Genomic DNA, 24,282 nt, shown 5'->3' with positions numbered 1-24,282 from the left:
GCAATGTGGCCTTTCTCTGATACCCTGCTTCATTTTTCCTGCCCTGTGTGGGGTTACAGCCACCCTGTAGGGCACACGGACACTCACCGCTCAGGCTCCCCCTTGAGAGCAGCCTGATTTCTCTGGCTGCTGGGAGTGTTGTCCACACCCAGCCTCTATCAAGTGGCAGCCATTTCAGGGGTACCTGGGGGGCTCAGTCGGTGAAGTGTCCAATTCTCGATTTCGGCTCAGGTCGTGAGCTCAGGGTCCTGGGATGGAGCCCCCGCATTGGGCTCCATGCTGGGTGTGGAGCCCGCTTGAGTTTCTCTTGCTCTCCCTCTCCTGCTGCCCTGCCCTCCCCTGTTCTCGTGTGCTTGCTCTCAAAAAAAAAATTTGTTTCTTTACCCTTTTCAGGCTAACGGGGACAGCTCTGATGGGGTCAACCAAGGCTTTGCTGGGCTTGCAAAACAGTGTGACCTTTCCCTTCCTGTCACTACGCTCCCCAGGTGTTGGCCCCTGACAGTACCCTGAACACAGCACTCCCGTCTCACAACCGTGGACTCATGGCACGACTTTATCATGAGACTAAAATCCTATTTATCACTGTACCCAGCTCAAAGTCCAGAGTACCTGGGTGAGGCTTGCTTCTCTCCAATCTGGGTGCAGCTGCTCTTGGTCTGAGTAATGTATTAAGTAAAACAAGTTATCTACGGCTCTCCACACACCCAGTACAAGGACGGAGCAGGAGGAGTATACCCGCCATGAACAGTCCCATTTGGAGAAAGGAATATGGGAGACACACAGCAGCCGTTTGCTCTGTAAGTGCTTCTCTAGCCCTGCTGGGCACACATACTGATTAGGCCTGAGCCGCCTTGTAGGAGAAGCTCTGTGGCCTGCTGCCCACCTTCTGGGAGGTTCTTCCCAGCCATTATTCTCTGGGCCTGGAAGATGCCATCCTAGGAAACTTCGAGGCCTATATCCTTCTCATGGAAGACCAGAGGTCCAAGTCTTGTTTTAAAACTCATTTAATTCTGGCTCATGGTTTCTTAGGTAAGAAGCTTCTCTCAAAAAGTCACCTGACATCTGTTTGGCTCTGACCGGTTCTGTGGGTCAGCAACCATACCCAAGGTCGTTTCCTAGATGAGGTTCTTGGTCCCATGATCATCTGAGATTATCAGGAGTCTTAGGTGGGGATGCCACACCCTTAGCTGATCTTTGCCCTCAGTCACTTTATTAGGCTGTGCAGTTCTAACAACCCTTGAGCATACTTCCATGGGTTCCCCACTCAGACTCTGTCTCCCACCCTAACACTGACCCACCAGACAGTTCTTCTGTTGTCTCATTCCTCTGTCTCACTAGCAACCAGGGCAGAGACAGGCAAGTAGTCATCTCTCAGTAAATTCTGATTGGATTAATAAAATTAAGGTTTTTCTACTTATCTTTATTTTGTTAACTATTTCAAGGATCTCTTAGATTTCATATGATTTATATAAATATTGTGACAAATTTTGAATTTCTGGCCCTGGAAAACATAGTTAATTGTATATTTTCCATGTATAATTCCTAAACCAAAGGGAAAGATAGTTAGGAGTAAATGAAGTTAGTAGAAAAAAAAAAAAAAGTCAGTTGGAAACACTGGTTATTGAATGTCACCTGTAAGTTGTTCCTAATGGATGGAGTGGGCTGGATAAAACAACCATGACATTCCTTAAAACTTACCCTTAATTATAGATGTATAGGATGGTGGGGAGCTTGATTGTTCTGTCGCTCCCTCAGGGTCCCCTCTCCCTCCCTCTCCTCATCCCGCAGCAGCTTACGTGAGGCAGCAGAGGACCCCCATGATGGCTATGGCAGGAAGAAAAGCAAAAACAGCAGCTGGAGGCACAGAGCTCCTGATGCGATCCCACAAGTAATCTCTGAAGTTGCTAAGCCAGAACCTGTGGTGTTCTGCAGAAAAAAGCACGGATGTCCAATGAGGAGAGATCAAGTACTTGAGAAGGCTGTGATGGGAACCCTGATCCAAGTTCAAGTCATTTTCCCAGATATCATGCTCTTATAGTTGCCCAGAGCCCATATTCTTTCTTTCTTTATTTATCTGACAGAGAGAGGGAGAGCACAAGCAGGGGGGGGGGCAGCAGAGGGAGAGAGAAGCAGGCTTCCCGCCAAGCATGGAGCCCAATGTGGGACTGGATCCCAGGACCCTGGGATCATGACACAAGCCAAAGGCAGATGCCCAACCGACTGAGCCACCCAGGCACCCCCAGAGCCTATACTCTTAACTACTTTGTGGTGATGCCTCTAAGTCATTCAAGGGATTTGCATTTAAAAAAGGTACTCTCAGATGGATATCATCTTTGCCTCCTTGTACGAAACCCCTCCTCCCAAACAACTGGAATTATCCCTTTGTCCTCAGGGAGCCTTTGTCATATCTCACGGAAGACCAGTGTCTCTGGGTTTGGCCATCTGTGAACTCCTACTCAACATCCTTCTGTGAAGCAGTTGCTGGGTTAGGGCTTATTGATCTAAATTGACCAAACCAGAATAGTCTGCTTTACTATGAACTCTATTTATCTTTTCTTTTCTTGGCTGTTTTTAAAGATTTATTTATTGGGATGCCTGGGGGGCTCAGTCAGTGAAGCATCTGCCTTTGGCTCAGGTCACAATTCCGGGGTCCTGGGATGGAGCCCATGTGGGGCTCCCTGCTCAGCGGAGAGCCTGCTTCTCCCTCTCCCTCGGCCCCTCCTCCTGCTTGTGCTCTCTCACACTGTCAAATAAATCAATAAAATCTTTTAAAAAATAAAGATTTTATTGATTTATTTGAGAGAGAATGAGAGACAGCATGAGCTGGAGGGAGGGGCAGAGGCAAAGAGAGAGAATCCCAAGCAGACTCCCCACCAAGCATGGAGCCCAATGAGGGGCTTGATGCCAGGACCCTGAGATCATGACCTGAGCCAAAATCAAGAGTCAGCCATGTAACTGCCTGAGGAACCCAGGAGCCCCTGTGAACACTAATTTTTCACCAATACAAAATCAGCTTTTCCTGACCTGAGACCTGAGTCTTATGTCTGACAAAGATAATAGGAACATTGATCCTAATAGCAAACAAACCTCTTGAGCGTGGTTTTGACCCTGCTTTGTCTTGCATCCCAATAGCAGATGAAAGTGGTGTCGAGGAAGCAGCGGTCTCCACCAACACGCAGCTCAAGGAACTCAGCAGAAACACAATGTTCAGCACCTTCCAGGGCTCCATGAATTCTCTGTAGAGCCACTCAGCTGTACTCCTGGCTCATCCAGCCAAAGGGAGATGTCCTTTTCCTTGGCTCTTTCCAAAGCAGCTTTGTCTGAAAAGTGAGAAAATGGTGAGGTTTTGTTTTTGTTTTTTAGAGAGAGTGAGCAGCAGGGGAGGGGCAAAGAGAGAGGGAAAGAAAGAGAGAGAGAGAGAGATCTCAAGCAGACTCCACAGTGAGTGCAGAGCCCAACGTGAGGCTCTGTCTCACGACCCTCAGATCATGACCTGAGCTGATATTAAGAGTTGGACACTTGTGGGGGCATCATGTAGCCTGATTTCAAGCTTGGGATCACCAAGACAGCATGGACTGGCACAAAAACAGACACATAGACCAATGGAACAGAATAGAGAGCCCAGATATGGAGCCTTAATTCTATGGTCAACCAATCTTTGACATTCAGGAATGACTACCCAATGGGAAAAAAAGACATTCTCTCCAATAGACGGTGCTGAGAAACTGGACAGCTATATACAGAAGAATGCAACTGGACCATTCTACTACACCACACACAAAGATGAACTCTAAATGGATGAAAGACCTCAACATGAGACAGGAAACCATCAAAATCCTAGGGGAGAGCACAGGCAGCAACCTCTTTGACATGGGCCACAACAACTTCTTTCAAGACACGTCTCCAATGGCAAAGGAAACAAAAGCGAAAATGAACTTTTGGGACTTCATCAAGATCAAAAGCTTCTGCACAGCAAAGGAAATAGTCAACAAAACAACGAGGCAACCCATAGAATGGGAGAAGACATTTATAAATGACACTACTAAGGGCTGATATCCAAGATCTGTAGAGAACTCCTCAAACTCAACCCCCAAAATCAAACAATAACATCAAAAATGGGCAGAAGACATGATCAGACACTTCTCCAAAGAAGACATACAAATGGCTAACCGACATGAAAAAATGCTCAATATCATTAATCATCGGGGAGATTAATATCAAAACCACATTGAAATACCACCTTACACTAATTAGAGTGGCCAAAATTAACAAGGCAGGAAACAACGAGTGTTGAGAGGATGTGGAGAAAGGGGAACCCTCCTACACTGCTGGTGGGAATGCAATTTGGTGCAGCCACTTTGGGAAACTGTGGAGATTCCTTAAGAAATTACAAATAGAGCTTCCCTATAACCCTGAAATTGCACTACTGGGTATTTACTGGGTATTTACCCCAAAGACACAGATGTAGTGAAAAGAAGGGCCATCTGTACCCCAATGTTCATAGCAGCAATGGCCACGGTCGCCAAACTGGAAAGAACCAAGATGCCCTTCAACGGACGAATGGATAAGGAAGATGTGGTCCATATACACTATGGAGTATTATGCCTCCATCAGAAAAGATGAATACCCAACTTTTGTATCAACATAGACGGGACTGGAGGAGATTATGCTGAGTGAAATAAGTCAAGCAGAGAGAGTCAATTATCATATGGTTTTGATTACTTGTGGAGCACAAGGAATAACATGGAGGACATGGGGAGATGGAGAGAAGTGAGTTGGGGGAACTCAGAGGGGGAGATGAACCATGAGACACTGTGGACTCTGAGAAACAAACTGAGGGTTTTGCAGGGGAGGGGTTGGGGTTTGGGAGAGCCCGGTGGTGGGTATTAGGGAGGGCATGGATGGCATGGAGCACTGGGTATTATACTTAAACAATGAGTCTTGGAACACTGCATCAAAAACTCATGATGTACTCTATGGTGACTAACATAACACGATAAAAAAGAAAATAAAATAGAAGAAAAGATAAAAACATAGTTCTGGACAATGAAGACTAACAGAAATCTGTTGGGTAGCATCTGGGAAGACTTTTTGCCATCTTGATAAAAGAGATGGTGCAACCATTTTCTCTTTGTGCTCCTTGAACATTGTTTAAGGATTACCTGAAGTTGGAGCAGCCATCTGTGACCACGAGGCAATGTACATGAAGGAAAGGCCAAGAAAATGACATCTATTTTGACTATGACAGTTTCAAGTCACTAAACAAACACCTCCACCTCCATCTGCCCACCTCTAGGCTGCTTAGTATGAGAAAAATAACCCCTATTTGAGCTATTCTAATTTGGACTCTCTTTTTTTAAGGATTTTATTTATTTATTTGAGAGACAGAGAGAGAACAAGCAGGGTGAGAGGCAGAGGGAGAAGCAGACTCTCCGCTAAGCAGGCAGCTGGACACGGGGCTCGATCCTGGGGCTCGAACCCGGGACTCCAGGATCATGACGTTAGCTGAAGGCAAATGCTTCACCAACTGAGCCACCAAGGTGCCCCCTAATTTGGACTTTCTATTACTTAAGACATTTATAACTAATACATTCAGTTCTGTTTGACAGGACTTAAAGAGACCCATGTCAGGTGGGAAGCTGCTTACCTGAAAATTGACTTAGGGACAAGGGAACCAAAAAAGTCAGTGAATTAGGCTTCAGTCTTCAGAGTGCCGTGGTCTGTGGAAGACACTGGTCAGAGTCTCCCCCTAAAGTCTCTAAAATTCCAACTAGAATTCCACCGCTCCTTATGACATCATCTATACATACGACCCTCCCCCTACCTCTCTCTGATAGCTAAACACAGAGCATCTTTTTCTGCCTATGTACAAACACCTGTGTTTCCTTTTAGGCTCAAAGAATTATCAGGTATTTTATTTGCCCCATGGTGTCTACTGTACACATGACTTGAATGATCAAAATGACAGTTCATATTAGTGGGGAAAATAGAGATGGCTTAATATGATGATGGACTATTCATTTGGATGCATGGAAGGAAAGGCCCTACACACGAAAACCAATAACATCTAGATGGATCAAGGACTAAACAAAAATAAAACCATATACATATTGGAATAAAATATGGGTTAATGTTTTTATAATCTTGGTGTGGAAAAAGCTACTTTAAGCATGTCATAAAACCCCAAACCATAATTGAAAATAATAATGATAGGGGCACCTGGGTGGCTCAGTGGGTTAAAACCTCTGCCTTCGGCTCAGGTCATGATCCCAGGGTCCTGGGATCGAGCCCCGCATTGGGCTTTCCACTCAGTGGGGAGCCTGCTTCCCCCTCTCTCTCTGCCTCTCTGCCTACTTGTGATTTCTGTCTGTCAAATAATTAAATAAATAAATAAATAAAAAGAAAGTACTGATGATAAATTTATTGCATAAAAAATGTAAAGCTTTCATAAAACAAAATATTGTAAAGAAATATAACTGATGAATGACAAATTAGGTAATACATTTCATAGCATATATGACAAATAAGTTAAGATCCTCAACACACAGAGAACTGTTATAAGTTAATGCTTTTTTGTTTTTAAAATATTTTATTTATTTATTTTCAGAGAGAAAGAGCATGAGCGGGCAGGGCAGAGAGAAAGGAGGAAGCAGGAGCCCCACTAAGCAGGGAGCCCGATGTGGAGCTCCATCCCAGCACCCTGGGATCATCACCTGAGCTGAAGGCAGATGCTTAAAAACTGAGCCACTCAGGCGCCCCACGAGGTTTTTTTTTTTTTTTTTTTTTTAAGTATATATTTATTTATTATAGAGAAAGACAGAGACAGAGAGAATGAGCATGTGGGTGAATGAGTGTGGGGAGGGGCAATCCTCAAGCAGCCTCCCTACTGAGGGCAGAACCCAACCTGGGGCTTAATCCCATGACCCCTGAGGCCATGTCCTGAGCTGAAACCAAGAGCTGGATGTTCAACCAACTGAGCCACTGAGGTACCCCATCTTACAAGTTAATTTTTAAGAAAAGATGATCACCTCCATAGAAGAACCAGCATAAATGATGTATTAGAATTCTATCAGAAAAACAGTGGATAAATTGTGATATATACTATATAATGGAAGAGCATACAGCAATTAAAATGAGCCACTTGGGGCGCCTGGGTGGCTCAGTGGGTTAAACTTCTGCCTTCAGCTTGGGTCATGATCCCAGGGTCCTGGGATTGAGTGCCGTATCAGGCTCTCTGCTTAGCAGAGAGCCTGCTTTTCCCTCTCCTGCCTGCTGCTCTGCCTACTTGTGATCTCTCTCTCTCTGTCAAATACATAAAATAAAATCTTAAAAAATAAAAAATAAATAAAATGAGCCACTAAAGAGGTGCCTGGGTGGCTCAGTCATTAAGTGTCTGCCTTTGGCTAGGGTCATGTCCCCAGCTTCCTGGGATCAAGCCCCGCATCAGGCTCTCTGCTCAGTGGGAAGTCTACTTCTCCCTTTCCCTCTGCCTGCCACTCCCCCTGCTTGTGTGCTTTCTCTTTTTCTGTCAAATAAATAAATAAAATCTTTAAAAAAACAGAGCCACTAGGAAACATATGCAATAAGGCCAGTTTCCAGTTTGGAGCTGTCTCCTGGTTCACATGGCAATTCTACTCCTAGGTCATTATCCGAGAGAATCATCGTAGGGCATTTACATGCCCGACTTCAGTAGATTATGCCAGATTATCTCCTGAAATAAATAAACAGCAGAAGACAGTGCCACCTGCTCCATATGCATTCGTCAATTGCACATACTGCAAATATTTCCTCCCACTCTGTGAATGGACAGAAGGTCCGAATTTAAATGTGGTCAAATTGATCAATCTTTTCCTTCATGGTTAGTGGTTTTGGGGATGCTGTTTAAGAAACTTATCTATGACGCTCCTAGAAATTTCATTGTTTGCTGCTCATAGAGGTTTAATTAACCTAAAACTGACTTTATTTTCATATAGAGCAAGGAAGGGGTCAAATTTTATTTCTTAAAAAATAGCTTTTTTTAAGTTTATTGATTAACTTATTTTTAGTAATCACTACCCTCAACATGCATGACTCTGAGATCAAGAGTCACATTCTCTACTGACTGAGCCGGCTATGTGCCACAAATATCAATTTTTCACATGGATTCTGATTGACCTGGTACTACTGTTCTGGAGAGCTATTTTATCATAAATCAAGTGTTCATATATAATGTGGGTCTACTTCTGGATTCTAATATGTTCCACTAGTCTATTGATCTGTCCTTGTGTCAATAGCACCTTGTCTTAATTACTGTGACTTTGTTTTTTAAAAGTTTTTATTTATTTATTTGACAGAGAGAGACACAGCGAGGGAAGGAACACAAGCAGGGGGAGAGGGAGAGGGAGAAGCAGGCTTCCCACCTAGCAGGGGGCCTGATGCAGGGCTCCCATCGGGCTCCATCCCAGGACCCTGGGATCATGACCTGAGCCGAAGGTAGACACTTAATGACTGAACTACCCAGGCTCCCCAATTACTATGGCTTTAAAATAAATGTTTCTGGGGCATTTGCCTGGCTCAGTCAGTAGAGCATGTGACTCTTGATCTCAGAGTTGTGAGTTTAAGCCCCATGCTGGGTATAGAGCTTACTTAAAAATAAATTAAAAATATTAGAAAATGAAATAAAATTGGGTGCCTGAGTGGCTCAGCTGGTTAAGTGTCTGCCTTCAGCCGAGGTCATGGTACCAGGGTCCTGGGATCAAGTCCCGCATCAGGCTCCCTGCTCGAGCAGAGAATCTGCTTCTCCCTCTGCCTCTCTCTCTCTGTTTCTCATGAATAAATAAATGAAATATTTATAAATAAAATAAAATATCTGATATCTTATATCAGGAATATTTTGGCTATTCTTGGTCTTTTACATTTCCCCATGCTTGATTCCACAATGAGAAAATGCTGAAATTTAGATTGAGATTGTGTTGAATCTAGAGATCTCTCTGTGAAGAACCGGCATTTTTGTAACATTGAGTCTTCTAATTCCAATTATTTAGGTCTTTTAAGATATCTCTCAGTAGGGGCCCCTGGGTGGCTCAGTGGGTTAAGCCTTTGCCTTTGGCTCAGGTCATGGTCTCAGCTTCCTGGGATCAAGCACCACATCGGGCTCCCTGCTCAGCAGGAAGCTTGCTCCCCCACCCAACGCCTGCCTCTCTGTCTAATTATGATCTCTCTCTCTCTGTCAAATAAATAAAATCTTTTTAAAAATATATCTCTCAATAAAATTTTATAAATAGTCTCAGTCTTGGTTAGCAATACAGATAAAATTGTACCCACAAAGTTTCTAGGAGCACTGTCAGTCACCACTCTGGTCGAGGAAGAAGGGTAGAAATTATTTTATTACAGTTACAGTTATTTTATAAACAATAGAGTTAAGTCTGAATCTGTATCTTGTCATCATAAAGCTGCATTTCTATATAGTCTTTTCACTAAACTTCTCTTTTAAAAAAAGATTTATTTATTTGAGAGAGATAGATGGAGAGAGAGCATGAGTGGGGGGAGCAGCAGGTAGAGGGAGTGGGGAGAAGCAAACTCCCTGCAGAGCAGGGAGCCTGATACAGGGCTCAACTTGGGGTTGGATCCCAGGACCCCAGATCATGACCCAAGGCGAAGGCAGACTCCCAGTCGACAGAGCCACCGAGGCAGTCCTAAACTTGTTTAGAACATTGGAAGACAGACTTGTTTTAATATGTATCTTCCAAAGATTGTTGGCTTGTAACCTTGAGATTATGTTTGATAAAATGTTTGTGACAGAAAATTATATTTGCTCAGAGTTAGAGACTGTATTTGTCATAGGAGAGTGAATTTGTTTCCTGATCTTCTGATTATTACCTTGCTATGATCTCAGTGCTTTTGTAAGTAACTCAATCAGCATTATAACATAGTGTGGGTTTTCTGGTGCTAGCAATAGTGTCTGTTTTGCTACTTGACTAGGTTTATGCCAGTAAACAATGCACATTCTCATTCTTCTACAGTACCCCTGGAATTTAGCAAAGCCCCAGGCTGTGTTTTGTTCTGGTGTTTCTTTAATTTTGCTCTGCACTACGAGACTTGGATTCGAAGATTCAAGTTTGTTTGATGATTATTATTATTTTATCCCAAAGAATTTTTTCCTATTGTTTTATTTGACCATATCCAATCGGATCTTTCAGGAACTTTCAATTTTTATTGTGGTAAGAATACTTAACATAGCTTACCCTGTGAAATGTTGAAGTGCCTAACACATATACAATATACAATATTGTACAGCACAGCTCTAGAACTTACTCACCTTGGAACGCCCATTTCTCTTTCAGTCTCCTTATAAAGTTCTCCTGGATCAAGAAATTTAAAAATTTCTAATTCTTAAAATTTTATTGTACCTCTCATAAATGATTTCACTTTCTACCCTGACCTCAATTTAATCTGATTTTCTAACTCACTAATTTGGCTTTCGGAAGTCCATCCTGCCATTCTGTGTGTCTGCTGTTTTTTAATCATGTTCCGTGATCACCATACCATCCTTCGTCAATTTTTGGTGCAGTGTTCCATGATTCCTTGTTGCCTGTCACATTGCAGGTGGTGCCCTCCGTAAGTTAGTGTCCACATTTTTATTTCCAGGGTAAAAATACAGCTCTCGAAACCATTTGTTTGTATGTACCAAGGTTTTATTTAAGTAGTTATTGAGGAAAGCAGCAGGAAGACCAAAGGCCTGGGTGCAGGAGCATTGGAGAAATAGAGACACACCCAGTCGGTAGGGATAGATGGCCATAACAAGGGCGCTAACCCGCTCCCAGGAAATAAAAGCGTATCACCTGTGGGGTTCACTTCTCTACCAGGCTGTTAAGGAAAACAATGTATTGATTTCTGCTATGACCTCTAATGTTACAGTCTTACAGAATTATAACCCTTTGTACCCTCGTGGGTCGTGGTCTGTGATCACACTGCGACAGCTACGCTGTGCTTCCCGGAAGGTCACGTCAGTGTCCAGCTGGATTGTTAGAAAACGCTTGAGCTTGGGAAAAAAGCATCTATTTTCTTACTTCTTCTGAGTTTGTAACACATTTTTCTCCTCCAAACAGGGTTAAACCTGTTTGCAAATTGCCAACCATGGCTGCTTTCTGCCGCCGCTTTGTCGCCTGTCCTTGCCTCTAGTCGCTGTTGTCTGGGATATGCTGGTGAGAGAAGCCCCCGGAGGGAGGCCTGGGGCCAGGTGAAGGCTCATTTCGAGACGCCCATGGGTGCCCCTCGTTTCTCTGTGGGGGATACTTGCCCTTCACAGCCCTGAGTATCAGCTTTCCCAGTCACCACAAATTTCAAGGGGATGCTGTCATTTTACACATGGGATCTTAACCTACTGCTTTACTTGTTGGCTAGAATTAAGGCCTAATGGCTCCACGTGTACATCTTCCTGAGGTTAACTTGAACTCGTCAAAGCCATCCGCCCCTTTAAAACTCTGATCTGTGGATGCGGTGGTCAGCAAAGCGCGTGTGCATCCAGGCCTAAGCGGTTTGCAACCGGCGGGGACCCGCGCTCGTCCGCCCACCCACGCCTCTGTTTGAGGCAAGAGTCCGACAGGCCGACGGAGGTAATCACAGCCGTCCATACCCAGAGCTGTGAGGGGGCGGAAGCGACTTTGGGTGCTGGTTCTTGCATTTTGTGGTTTGCTGCTTGTTGAAATGACTTGCATCTGGCCTCCCGGCGACGACGACGTGCCCCCCAAATGTGTTTTGCTCCAGGCCTCACCAGGAGAAGGAACACATGAGTTTTATTTGAACTGTATGAAGCCTAATCTGAGATGCTTACATCACGAGATCTCCTGCCAACTTTAACAGCCTGTTTTCCTATAAAAGAGGAAGGGGTTGCCGCGGGCGGCCTGATTTGTCAGGAGGAGGCCGCTTTCCAGACGGCTCCCTCCTTTCCTCGCGACGCGGGGAGCTGACCGATGTGGCACATCTGCTGGGACTGCGCCGTTCACACACGCAGAACCGGAAGCCGGGGGCGAGGCTCGGGACCGGAAAGCCGGGGGCGGGGCTCGGGACCGGAAAGCCGGGGGCGGGGCTCGGAAACCGGAAGCCGGGAGCGGGGCCCGGACGGTCAGGGTTGCTGCTCTGTCTCACAGCCCAGCACCTCCAGCCGCAGGGCGATCTGGCGTTTCCAGCTCTGCGGGTAAATTCGAAGGTACCGCGTCAGGAGCGGCGGGTCCAGAGGATTCACCACGGGGGTGAAGGAGTCTTGATTTCCCTGAAAAGCCTGCAAAAAGGAGGACGGCAGTTATTGGTTGTCTGACGGGAAGTACGTTACAACGCTTGGCCCCCTGCCCCCGGCGGCCCCCGGGCTTCCCACTGTGGCAGCCGCAGGCCACTACCCGCGTCCGCAGCGCGGCCCGCACCCGCCTCGGCACCTGTCCCCGACTGAATGATGCCGCGAACACGCAGGTCCTTTACCTGCACTCACGAATGTCTCCCATTTTTCCACACGCGCTTCCACACACACACAGGCACGCACACATCTTCTGAAGATGTTTGTAATCACAGAATAACATTATCATGTCCGCCAAATGTCATGCTGATATAACAGAGCCAAATGTTTAAAAATTTCCAGTTACCAATACGCTATCCCTTACACAATTTTTCCAAGCCAGAATCTAATAAAAATTACACATCACATTTACTTATCATCTCTGTAAATCACCTTTAATCCAGAACAGACTCCTAGTTTCTGGACTTTTTTTTCCTTCCTGACACCGACATGATTAAGTGTCTAGCACTATTGTGTTGTAGAATGGCCGACATTCTAAATTTGTGTGACTGTTTTCTCATTAGATTTTGGTTAAATATTTTTTTTTAACATTTCTTCCTTTCTCTTAGAGACAGAGAAAAACAGAGAGAGCCCAAGCAGGAAGGGAAGAGGGAATATTACGACCCTGAGATAGAAACCTCAGCCTCTACCAAGAGTCTGAAGCTTAACCAACTGCGCCACCAGGTGCCCCTTGGTTAAACATTTTTACTGAGAAAACCCAGTGTATGATGTGTCCTTCCCCTTACATCACATCAGGGAACACATGATGTTAGTTTGGCACATAAATTGAGGATGCAAAGTTTGATCACGTGGAAAACGTGGCCTACCAGATCACTCTGTTATGGAGGTGATCATGTCCCTTCTCTAACCATCTGTAGAATGATACTTCTAGACCATGTAAAGATTCCCCAGCAAACTTTCATCCCATGGTTTCAGCATTCAGTATGAATAGTATATTGATGACTGCAAATTGATTTCCTAATTTTGTCATTTCTTCTACATTTAGTAGCTGGAATTCAGTGGAGAAAAACTCCTCCTCCCCCTTTATATTTGTAACTATGATTCTGGACTCCTGGATTCCTTCTTTCTTGTATGTATTATAATGTTAGCATCATTATTCTTTCTGATGCTCAAATTGTCTCAAATTTGACCAGCAGGAACCCTTTCCACCCACCTCTTGTGTCCTCCTCGTAAGACTGCATCAGCGTCCATGCATTCAAGCATCAAGGTGTTCTGCAGGTACCTGGCAGTTTCTCTGCTCCAGCTTTGGAATCAGTAAGCTTTCTAAGCACCCCAGCTTCCTCTGACTGGGAAATGGGACCTAGAGACAAAGCACTGACCCAGGCCGAGGCTCCTGTGCAGTGTGTCATCTCACGTTGGACACTGTTATCTCATGGCAGAGGCACAAGAGACTGAGTTGGACACACGCGTCAAGTTTCTGTTTGGACTTACATTCCATTGGTCAAAATGAGGACTGTTGCCAAGCCCAAAGTCAATGGAGTTTTCAAGAAAGTGGGCAGTGAACAATCAAGAACAATAATACCTTTTATCTCATCTGCTGTTTTCTGTTCGTTTAGAAATTCTAATTTCTTGTTCCAGCAGTAACAGGTGGTCTTCTGTAGGGTGGAGCAGTAGGTTTGTTAGTCCAAGAGCATCCTCTACTGTTGGTAAACTGAAGTGCAATATCTTTAGCAGGTGGGTCGGAAAAGGGGCCGGCGTCTGCGACAGGGTTTGCTTTTGCTTTCATAGGTCACTTGATCTCCACCAGTTGATCATCCCCAGGCCTCCGGCAGGCATATCCCCCTTCACCAGGAATGGTGTCACCTCTAGTCCCACATCTCTCAATACTTTTCCTTTCAGTTCCAAAAGCCAATGCTCTGACCCATAGGTCTTGAATGTTAACATTTCCTCACTCTGTGTGGGAATTCTTCTCACCAGAGTGATTTTATCTGTTTCCTACCACTCAGCATTTCTGTTTTTTGAACAGTCTCTCCTAGATGATCCAGAGTGCACTCGGGAGCTAGCTCAGCTGGCTTTGCTGGTTTATTCACTACTTCCTTCTAAACAGAAACTCACAGGATTCTTTGTATTCTCGCTATTCTGTAGACGAGTTATGGGTGGTTTTATGCAATTAAAAATGCATATTCATAGCATCGGTGAAGAGAGATTCATTTCTTCCTTTCCAATTTAGATGCCTTTTATTTCTTTCTCTTGACTAATTTCTCTGGTTATAACTTCCAGTAAAATGTTGAATACAAGTGGCAAAAGTGGTTGTCCTTGTTTGTTTTGTGAAAATGAATAAAAGGAGACCCCTTTAGAATGGAGTCAGGAGGCCAGCAGGGTGAGCTTACACACCTTACCACTTGTCCTCAACTGAAGATCCCACAAGAAGAGATGGCTTTCTTTACAACTTTCCTACCAGAGAAGGACGGAAGGAAGGTTCACCTCTTATCCACCCTCATCCTGGCAGCAGCCCAGCCCATAGGAGACAGTCACAGCTCATCCAATGAGAAACCACTACACTTCCAACTTCTCGTTTATTCCAGCTTCCCCCTTTCTGTATAAAAGGGTGTGCCTCTCTTCTGTGCTGCAGACTTATCTATGGTTCTGCCCTGTTCCAGACTGGAATTCTCTGCTATTCCAAAATAATCAATTTTTGCAGATAAAATAACTGGCAGTTTTCTTTTTAAAGTTAACATTTGGCCATTTCTCCACTATATTGTCCCTTTCACTCTGGGATCACAGTTATGTAATGTCCTATTACATGTCTTGTCTCTGTGCTCCGTCCTAGGTAATTTCTTCAGCTATATCTTCCAATTGACTAAATTCTCTTTGGTTATGTCTAATCTGCTGTTAAATTTTTCTTCGATTTTCAAGCTTCAGCAACTGTGTTTTTCATTTTTTTAAAAGATTTTACTTATTTGACAGAGAGAGAGAGAGAGAGAATGAGAGAGCACAAGCAGGGGGAGTGGCAGGCATAGGGAGAGGGAGAAGCAGGCTCTCCTGCTGAGCAAGGAGTCGGATGCAGGACTCGATCCCAGGGGCAGGACCCCCTGACCATGACCCAAGCCAAAGGCAGACACTCAACCGACTGAGCCACCCAGGCACCCCTATGTTCTTCATTTCTAAAAGTACTTTGGTTTTCCCAAAACAACCTAATAATTTTAGATAGTTTGTCATTTATTCTTATGTTTTCATAGTCCATCAATATCTGATGTTTTTGGATTGTTTATGTATTAGGTATTATGTATGTATGCATTTATGTATTGATTGTATCTGCTTACTTGTTTTTTTTAAATTTAATTCAAAATTTTTTTGAAAGTTGGTTCTAGGGGCACCTGGGTGGCTTAGTGGGTTAAAGATTCTGCCTTTGGCTTGGATCATGATCCCAGGATCCTGCAACCAAGACCCATACTGGTGGGGGGGGGTTCTCTGCTCAGCAGGGAGCCTGCTTCCTCCTCTCTCTCTGCCTGCTTCTCTGCCTGCTTGTGATCTCTGTCTGTCAAATAAATAAATAGAATATTTTTTTAAAAAAAAGAATTGAAAGTTGGCTCTACATCTGGGGCACCTGGGTGGCTCAGTGGGTTGAGCATCTGCTTTTGGCTCAGGTCATGATCCGGGGTTCCAGAGATTGAACCCCAGTGTCAGGCTCTCTGCTCAGTGGGAAGTCTGTTTCTCCTTTTCCCTCTGCCCCTCCCCCTGCTTGTGTGCTCTCTCTCTCTCTTGCAAATAAATAAAATTTTTCTAAAAAGTAGGCTCCACACCCAGCTTGGGGGTTTGACCTCATGCTTCTGAGATCAAGAGTCATATGCTCTACCGACTGAGCCAGCCAGAGGGGCTCACTTGTGGTCAAGTTGGTTTGTTGTCTTGCATGTTTGCTAGTATTTATTATCTTATCATTTTAGGATGTGGGAATCGTGGGAGACCTACACTGGGAGTGCTTTCTTCTGAGCGGACTTGAGCACAGTTCTGCCAGAGGCCCAGAGCTGCTACTAACCCACAACTACTTTATCCCTTCTGGAGTTCATTACCAAATGCATTCAGTTCTCCTGGCAATTTGCTCAAAGCTTAGTCCTAATAGCAATATAAGTCCTAACAACTAATATAAGTATTTTCCTTTGGGAAAGTTCATCCATTTTACATTTTCTCATATTTTACCTCTCTTTGCTCTGATTTCAGCTCATTATTTTCAAATCAAAGCTCATGGGTTTTTGTTGTTGTTGTTCTCATTGGTGAGGACCCCTTGCCTTGCCAAGTGTAACAATGCATTAAGAAGTGTGTGCTATAGGGTGTCTGGGTGGCTCAGTGGGTAAAGCATCTGCCTTCAGCTCAGGCCATGATCCTGGGGTCCTGCGATTGAGTCCCACATCAGGCTCCCTGCCCTGCGGGAAGACCGATTCTCCCTCTGCCTGTTCTTATGCTCTTGCTTGTGCTCTCTCTCCCTCTCAAATAAAAGAATAAAATATTTTTTTAAAAAAGAAATATGTTCTGTAAGTGAGATAGTCTTTTTATTGGGGTAATATATACATAACAAAGGATTTACCATTTTGTCCAGTTTTAAGTGTACAATTCTGTGGCATTAAATAGATTCACGATGTTGTACAAGCATCACCACTGTCCATCTCCAGAATTCTTCATCTTGCAAAACTGAAACTCAATGCATTACGCAGTAACTCTCCATTATCCTCTCCCCCAAGTGTTTGGTAACCTCTCTGTTCTACTTTCAGTGTCCATGAACTTGCCCTTCCAGCTACCTCATTATAATTGTTAATTTTAAAAAAGATTTTATTTACTTACTTATTTGTCAGAGAGAGAGAGCAGGAGCATGTGAGAGTGTGCGCACGAGCAGGCAGAGTGGCAGGGAGAGGCAGAGAGAGAAGCAGGCTCCCTGCTGAGCAAGGAGCCAGAGTGGGACTTGATCCCAGGAGCCTGGAATCATGACCTGAGCCAAAGGCAGCAGCTTAACCCACTGAGCCACTCAGACGCCCCTGTAATTGTTAATTTTGTGTGTCAACTTGGCTAGGTAGGAGGTGCCTGGATATTTGGTCAAACTATTCTGGGTGTGTTGTTGAGGATGTTTTTGGATGAGATTAACATTCAAATGGTAGAGTGAAGAAAGCAGATTGCCCTCCAATTGTTTGAAAGCCTGAATAGAACAAAAAGGCTGACCGTCCTTTAAATACAAGAGAACTCTTCCTGCCTGACTGCCTTTAACCCGGACATTGGCTTTCCTAGCTTTGGGGTTCAAACTGAATTACTCTTCCTAAGTCTTGAGCCTGCTGGCCTCCAGCCTGGGATTTACACCATCACCCATCTTGGTTCTCAGGCTCTTGGACTCAGACAGAACTCGACCATTTGTACTCCTGGGTCTCCAGTTCCTTACAATTATCTCTCTTTATACACAGACATACACACACACACACTCTATCAGTTCTGTTTCTCTGGAGAAGGCTCACTAGTACAGTCATGGAAATGGACTCATACAACACTTGTCCTTTTATGTCTGGCTTATTTCAGTCTGCCACATGCCCCATGACCCATTGTGGGGTGTGGCCTATTTCATTTAACATAATGTGTTCAAGGTTCATCTATATGGTAGCATGTATCAGAGATAAACCCTTTTAAAAATGGGAATGTCTTCTGGAATATAGATTATCTATATCCTGGTCCACTGAGCCACCAGAAGTGGAAGTCTAACGCAGCGTTGGAGGACCAGGGAATTCCTCCTGGAGATAGTGTTTATCTGAGACTTAAAGAATCAGCCAAGAAAAAGGAGTTCTTCACCCCCTGCTTCTCGCCATCATCCTGGATGACATCAACATCCACAGGATAATCAACTTTTGGCTCTCCTCTCCTCTTTCCTGGGATTGTATATCCTTGCTTAGAGTCACTGTGTCCTCCCCAAATGCCTTTCATGGTGTCCTATTACTACAGATACTCAATAAAATATGTCCTCAAAGTTTGATCCTATATCAACCTTGTTATGTTTCTAAATGTCCAGCCCTAGGAGAGATTTTGGGCCTCTCCCATGAGACCGGCATACCTTTACTTGGCCATTCTGAAGAACAAGAGTCCAGCTGCGGCCATCCTGACTGCCGGCGATGAGGAACTCCTTCACATACATGTCGGTGAGGAGAGACCTCACCCCCTGCGTGATGACTCCTGTGACTTTCATTGTCTTCTGGAAGTCCACTTGCAGCCACTCTTTTGGATTATTTGCCTGGGGAAAGTCAGTTAGACTAGTAACCTATTGGTTACTATTTGCCCCCAGAAAATTTCTTCCCTACCATGTCAGAGCAGGCATCACTCTGCATTTTTTAAAAAATATTTTATTTATTTATTTGACAGACAGAGATCACAAGTAGGCAGAGAGGCAGGCAGAGAGAGAGGAAGGGAAGCAGGCTCCCCGCTGAGCAGAGAGCCTGATGCGGGGCTCCATCCCAGGACCCTGAGATCATGACCTGAGCCGAAGGCAGAGGCTTAACCCACTGAGCCACCCAGGCGCCCTCTCACTCTGCATTTTAACAGTCTCTTTGTCAGTCTCCCTTCTTAGACTCTAAGCAACCTTACTGCTGCAATTTTTCATGATTCGTCCCTGTGCCCTCAGGGTCTGCCATTTAATAGGAGCCCAGTAAGTGTTTCCTGAATGAATATACAGGCCCTATACAGACAGACTTATAAGAGCTATTCAGGGACTGAAAAATCACAAATCCAGTGGTCTGGGAAAACAACTGTGCCCAGCAAACTGTACATGATGGCCACTTTCCTTTGAGGCACCAAGAAACGTGCGAAGAGGGCCAGTTGTTGAGAAGGGTCTGCCAGACCGACTTCGGCTACCATGGTTCCATCACGAAGACATCAGCCCAGTATCGCTAGAGATTCTGCAGCCCGGAGGCTCAGTTAGGGATCACTTCCCCCAACAAATGCTATGCAGATTTCTCCCCCCCGCCCAGACACAACCACCCTGGCACCTTTGGGAACAATCAGGTGACAGAAATGCCTTTAAAGAAACAGTCAAGGACCTGTTCTGTTCTTTCCCAACCTGCACCCCTCCTCTGCGTCAGTTAGATGGAAGATCTGCCACCTCTTACCTGAGGCCTCCAGGCGTTAGCTCTCCCCTGCAGGTGTAGTCGGGCTTGGGACGGAGACCAAGTGGCGAACATGCTATTCAGGTAGGATGAGGCAGTAATCTGGGCATCTGCTATCTCTTTATTCTCCATTCCCAGTGGCATGCTGCAACCTCAGAGAAACGGAAGGACTGTAGTCGTCAGAAGATGCCTGCGTCCACTAACGCTCCAGGACATCACTTCCCAGGCATTAATTTCTGCAGGACATCACTTCCCAGGCATTAATTTCTGCATTGGTTCTGTTACTGTTAGCCTAACAAGCCCCTCATTTCTGAGTCAGCTCTTCCCAGGTCTGTCTGAACCCTAGGCTTACAGTGACCAAGTCCTCGGTTTGGTCAGGACTGCACTGGTTTTGGCATTAACCATTTTGTGTCCCGGGAAACCCCCCTACTCTTGAGAATGCCAGGACAGTGACTCATCCTCCCCAGGGTTGGGAGAGGGGAGGATCCATGATGGCTTGGCACTTACTGTTTAAATCACAGCCCATAAGCTCCATGCGAAGAGTGCTGCGGATGCTGTAATGTGTTGGGTGCAAACGGATGTACCGAGCAATGATTGGAGGGTTAAAAATATTGTGTTTTATCCCGGATGAATCCACATTGCCAAAGAAGACCTGTAGGGAGGGATTAGCACAGGTACATGGAAAGTGGAGACAGTACAAAGCAATCACATCTTCCTTCTAATTTTGCTTTGCATGTTTCTTAACAGCATTCAACACTCAAGTAAAACCCTTCTGGCTAGACAGGATGTTAGAGTGGAATACAAGAAGGAGAGAAACCCCTGGAAGAAGTCAGGGCTGGTGAAGTGCTCTTCTGCTCTGGGGTCCTGTAAAAGGCTCAGCAAAGTTGAAGAAATCATTTAGGGCTCTGCTATCCCAGCAGTCTGAACATCACCTGGGAGCAGTTAGAAATCCTGCATCTGGGCTCTGTTCCATGTCTACTGAATCAGAAGGCAAAGTTTGAGATGCACTAGCTCAGGGCAGAGTCAGCACCCTGCCCCACAGCCTCTGAGCAACCTTCCAGGAATGTGGTGTGTGTGTGTGTGTTTATGCATGAACTGTCAGGCTTTAATTAATAATTCATTGTATATGAATTCTTGAGACACATGTTAACATCCAACATGTGGGGTTTAAGACCTTGACAGGTCTAGGTTCCAGAGGAAAGTGCATGTCATATTTAAAGGAAAAGGAACACAGTTTGAGAAACATGATAGTGATGCCTATTCAAACGGCTTAGATTTAAACCATGGCATACAGTATAACGAAACTTGAAAATTATCTTTTACAAAACATTTGCGATTTGTATCTGCTTGAATATACTAAAACAGGAATTAATGTGTCTGTTATATAATCACACATCAGAGTTATAGTATTATGGGGAATTTTCTAAGAAATTGTTTGCTGGGGCACCTGGGTGGCTCAGGTGGGTAAGTGTCTGCCTTCAGCTCAGATCATGATCATAGAATCCTGGGATCGAGCCCCACAATGGGCTCCTTATTCAGTGGGGAATCTGCTTCTTCCTCTCACTCTGCCCCCCCCACTCATTCTCTCTCTCTCTCTCTCAAATAATAAATAAAAAAATCTCTAAAAGAAGAATATGGGGGCACCTGGATGGCTCAGTGGGTTAAAGCCTTTACCCTTGGCTTGGGCCATGATCCCAGGATCCTGGGATCAAGCCCCACGTTAGGCTCTCTGCTCAGCAGGGAGCCTGCTTCCCCCTCTCTCTGCCTGCCTCTCTGCCTGCTTGTGACCTCTGTCTGTCAAATAAATATATAAAATCTTTAAAAAAAAAGGAGTTCATTTTCATGTATGCTGTGAGGGTTAGGGTAATAATAGACATCGGGAACAAGACAAGAATGTCTGCTTTCACTGTTTCTATTCAAGATTGTAAAAGAAATCCTAGCCGGAGCAATGACACAAGAAATGGAAATAAAAGGCATCTATATTGGAAAGGTAAAAGGAAAACTATCTCTATTGTCAGATGACATAATCTTATATATAAAAAATCCTAAATATAGAAAGCACATAAAGTTAGTAAGTGATTTCAATAAAATAGCAAGATATGAGATCAACACACAAAAATCAGTTGTGTCTCTATATAGGAGCAATGAAAAAATCTAAAATGAAATTGACAATTCTATTTTTTAAAGATTTATTTGACAGAAAGAGAGAGAGAGAGAGAGGGAGCCTGTGAGTGAGGAGCAGCATGGAGGAGGGGCAGAGGGAGAAGCAGGCTCCCCACTAAGCAGGGAGTCTGATGTGGGACACGATTTCAGGACCCTGAGACCTGGCCTGAGGTGAAGGCAGATGCTTACACCACTGAGTCAACAAGGCATCCTCAAAAATTCTATTTAAAATAGCATCAAATGGAATTAAATACACAGGAATAAATTTAGTCAAGGCGGTGCAAGATTTGTGCACTGAAAATTACAAATCATTGCTGAAAGAAATTAAAGAGGACGTAAATAAACTGAAAGTCATCCTGCCTCAGTAAACCGAACAGGTAATATTGGTAAGATGTCCGTAATCCCCAAGGCAGTACAGAGATTGAATACAACCCATATCAAAATCTCAAAGAGTTGTTTTGCAGAAATGTTAGAGCCAATCGTAAATGCATGTGTCCCTGCGAGGGACACAGATAGCCAAAACCATCTATCCGGAAGAAGAACAAAATTGGAGGACTCGCACTTTCCAATTTCAAAACGTATTTCTGAGCTCCAGCGAGCGATCCCAAAAAGTGTGGTACTGACACAACGGTAGACATATAGGTCAACGATTAGGAAGTTAGAGTGAGAAACAAACCCACGGGTTTATGAATAGTTGGTACCGAACAAGGGTGCCCAGGCCACTCAATGTAGGAATGAGCAATGTCTTCCAGGTGTGGTGCTGGGAAAACTGAACATCCGCAGACACGAGAAAGAATGTGGAGTCCAGGATAAAACCGAAATTGAACCCCCCAGATGGCTCACAAGCCTGAATGTCAACAGGAAACTATGAAACCCTTGGTATAAAACACAGCTGTAAAACCCGGTGGCTTTGGTTAGGCGAGGTTCCTTAAATACGGTGGCAGCCAAAGCACAGCCACAAAAAAAGGAGGAGGAGGAACAGAAGAGGGAGGAGGAGGGAGGAGGAGGAGGAGGGGTGGGAGGAGGGGGAGGAGCCGGAGGAGAAAAACAAAGGATAAGTTGTACCCCAACCAAAGCAAATCTACTTGTGCACCAAAGGGCTCTGTCTAGAAACGGTCTGTTTCTAGAAACTATTACACAAGAGTTTCTTAAATGGGGTAGGAAAGGCAGAGGCACACAAGAAGCAGGAGGAGGAGGGGGCAGGGAGGAGGAAGAAGAGGGGGAGGAGGGGGAGGAGGAGGAGGAGGACTTGGGGAGGGGAGAAGGAGGAACAGTGTAGGCCGGGAAAGGCCGGAAACCCCTGCCCCAGGACGGGAGAAGCCTTTGCCAGGCACCTAGGCGACAAGGGCGTCTTCTTCCGGACGCCCAAAGAACACTTTGAACTCAGCCACAAAGAGGCGGACAGAGCCGGGCCGAGCACGGGAGCCGACAGACGTTCCTCCGAAGCGCGCGTGCAAGCGACCAGGAGGCCCATGGACAGCCGCTGCCCATCGGTGGCCGTTAGGGACGTGCACGTCCAAAGCCCTGGGAGGGGCGCCTGGGTGGCTCGGCGGGAGGAGCGTCTGGACTCTGGACCTCGGCTCAGGCCAGGCCTGTTCTCTGGGTTGCGAGACCCAGGCCCGCGTCAGGCTCCACGGTGGGCTCTGCGCCGGGCATGGAGCCTGCTTCAGCTTCTCCCCCTCTCTGTCGCCCTCTGCCCCTCCTCCGCTCCCTCTCTAAGAGGGCGGGGGCGGGGGGCGAGGTTGCCGTGAGATGCCACTTCGCCCCCCAGTAGGACGGCTCTTCTAGGCCCCAGAAAGACCAACCAAGCGGGAAATGACCAGTCTGGGCGAGGATGTGGAAGAACTGGGACCCTGGCCCACGGCTCCTGGGATGGGGGAGTGGTCCGGCTGCGGCGGGGAAGGTAGCCAGGGAATGACCCTAGGACCCCGCGAGCCCGCTCCTAGCTCCACAGGGCACGGCACGGGAAACAGGAGCTCAGACAGAACCTTGTAGGCGACCGTCCACTGCGGCGCACTTCCCATGGGCCCGGAGGTGGACATCACCGCCAGGCCTGTCCGCTGAGGACCAGAGTCCACGACTCGTGGTCTCTCCGTGCTGTGGGCTCCTGTCCACAGCCATCAGAAGACACCAAGTGGGGGAGGAAGGGGGGTGCCGTGGGGAGCGTCTGCCGGCCAGCTGCGGGGCTTCCTTTTGGGGGCGGGGCCCACGCTGTGGAGCGAGATAGGGGTGACGGTCGCCCCACACGTCGAGGGTCTGCTTGGGGCCACGAGGTCCTCCCCCGTCTGGGGTCTCTTGGGTAGGACGTCCCAGTGGGGCAGAAGGTGAGCCTCCATCTCCTCCGCGAGGCGTCGTGGGGGGCCGTGGGGGGGAGGGGCGGGAGGGGCGGGGGGGGCAGGCTCCCACTCGCGCCATTTCTCGGCGGGCCCGAGCTCCCGGCAGGGGCCGATGGGAAAGCGGTGACCTCACCGGATCTACGTGTCCCGAAGTGTGTGGCCCCGGACCAATGACGGGGGTCGGTCCGTGGTCGCTAGGAGACGGCGGCGTAAGGGTCCGAGTCACGAGTCCCAACCGGGTGGTTGGAGAAGTTGGGACTCGCTGAGCCCCGCTGAGCCCCGCTGAGCCCCGCCGATCTCCGCCGAGCGCCGCCGAGCCCCGCCGAAGCCGCTGAGCCTCGCCGAAGCCGCTGAGCCCCCGCCGAGCCCCGCCGAAGCCGCTGAGCCT

The 24,282-nt window shown here is 46.2% G+C and overlaps 2 protein-coding genes across 4 annotated transcripts in view; both read right to left on the bottom strand.

The window, feature by feature from the left end:
* Positions 1–1,792: 1,792 nt before the first annotated feature.
* SMIM9 (small integral membrane protein 9) lies at positions 1,793–3,229 on the bottom strand. The gene is made up of 2 exons (XM_059385908.1): positions 3,088–3,229; positions 1,793–1,926 (listed from the first exon to the last, which is right to left on the bottom strand). The coding sequence occupies exons 1-2, from the start codon at positions 3,227–3,229 to the stop codon at positions 1,793–1,795; spliced, it is 276 nt and encodes a 91-aa protein (XP_059241891.1).
* Positions 3,230–11,757: 8,528 nt separating this feature from the next.
* F8 (coagulation factor VIII) overlaps positions 11,758–24,282 on the bottom strand; it is a 111,406-nt gene continuing 98,881 nt past the window's right edge. For all 3 annotated transcript variants that reach the window (XM_059385782.1, XM_059385783.1, XM_059385784.1), the window contains 4 exons: positions 19,903–20,047; positions 19,399–19,547; positions 18,351–18,527; positions 11,758–12,259 (listed from right to left, as the gene is read on the bottom strand). In XM_059385782.1, the coding sequence (XP_059241765.1) occupies positions 12,104–12,259; positions 18,351–18,527; positions 19,399–19,547; positions 19,903–20,047 (627 nt within the window). In that variant the 3' untranslated portion in view covers positions 11,758–12,103. The remainder of the gene's footprint in view (positions 12,260–18,350; positions 18,528–19,398; positions 19,548–19,902; positions 20,048–24,282) is intronic.

This window comes from Mustela nigripes, chromosome X, assembly GCF_022355385.1.
Source record: "Mustela nigripes isolate SB6536 chromosome X, MUSNIG.SB6536, whole genome shotgun sequence".
NCBI lineage: Eukaryota > Metazoa > Chordata > Mammalia > Carnivora > Mustelidae > Mustela > Mustela nigripes.
The sequence above is the reverse complement of the archived record's forward strand: the minus strand, read 5'-3'. Positions and strand labels throughout refer to the sequence as shown.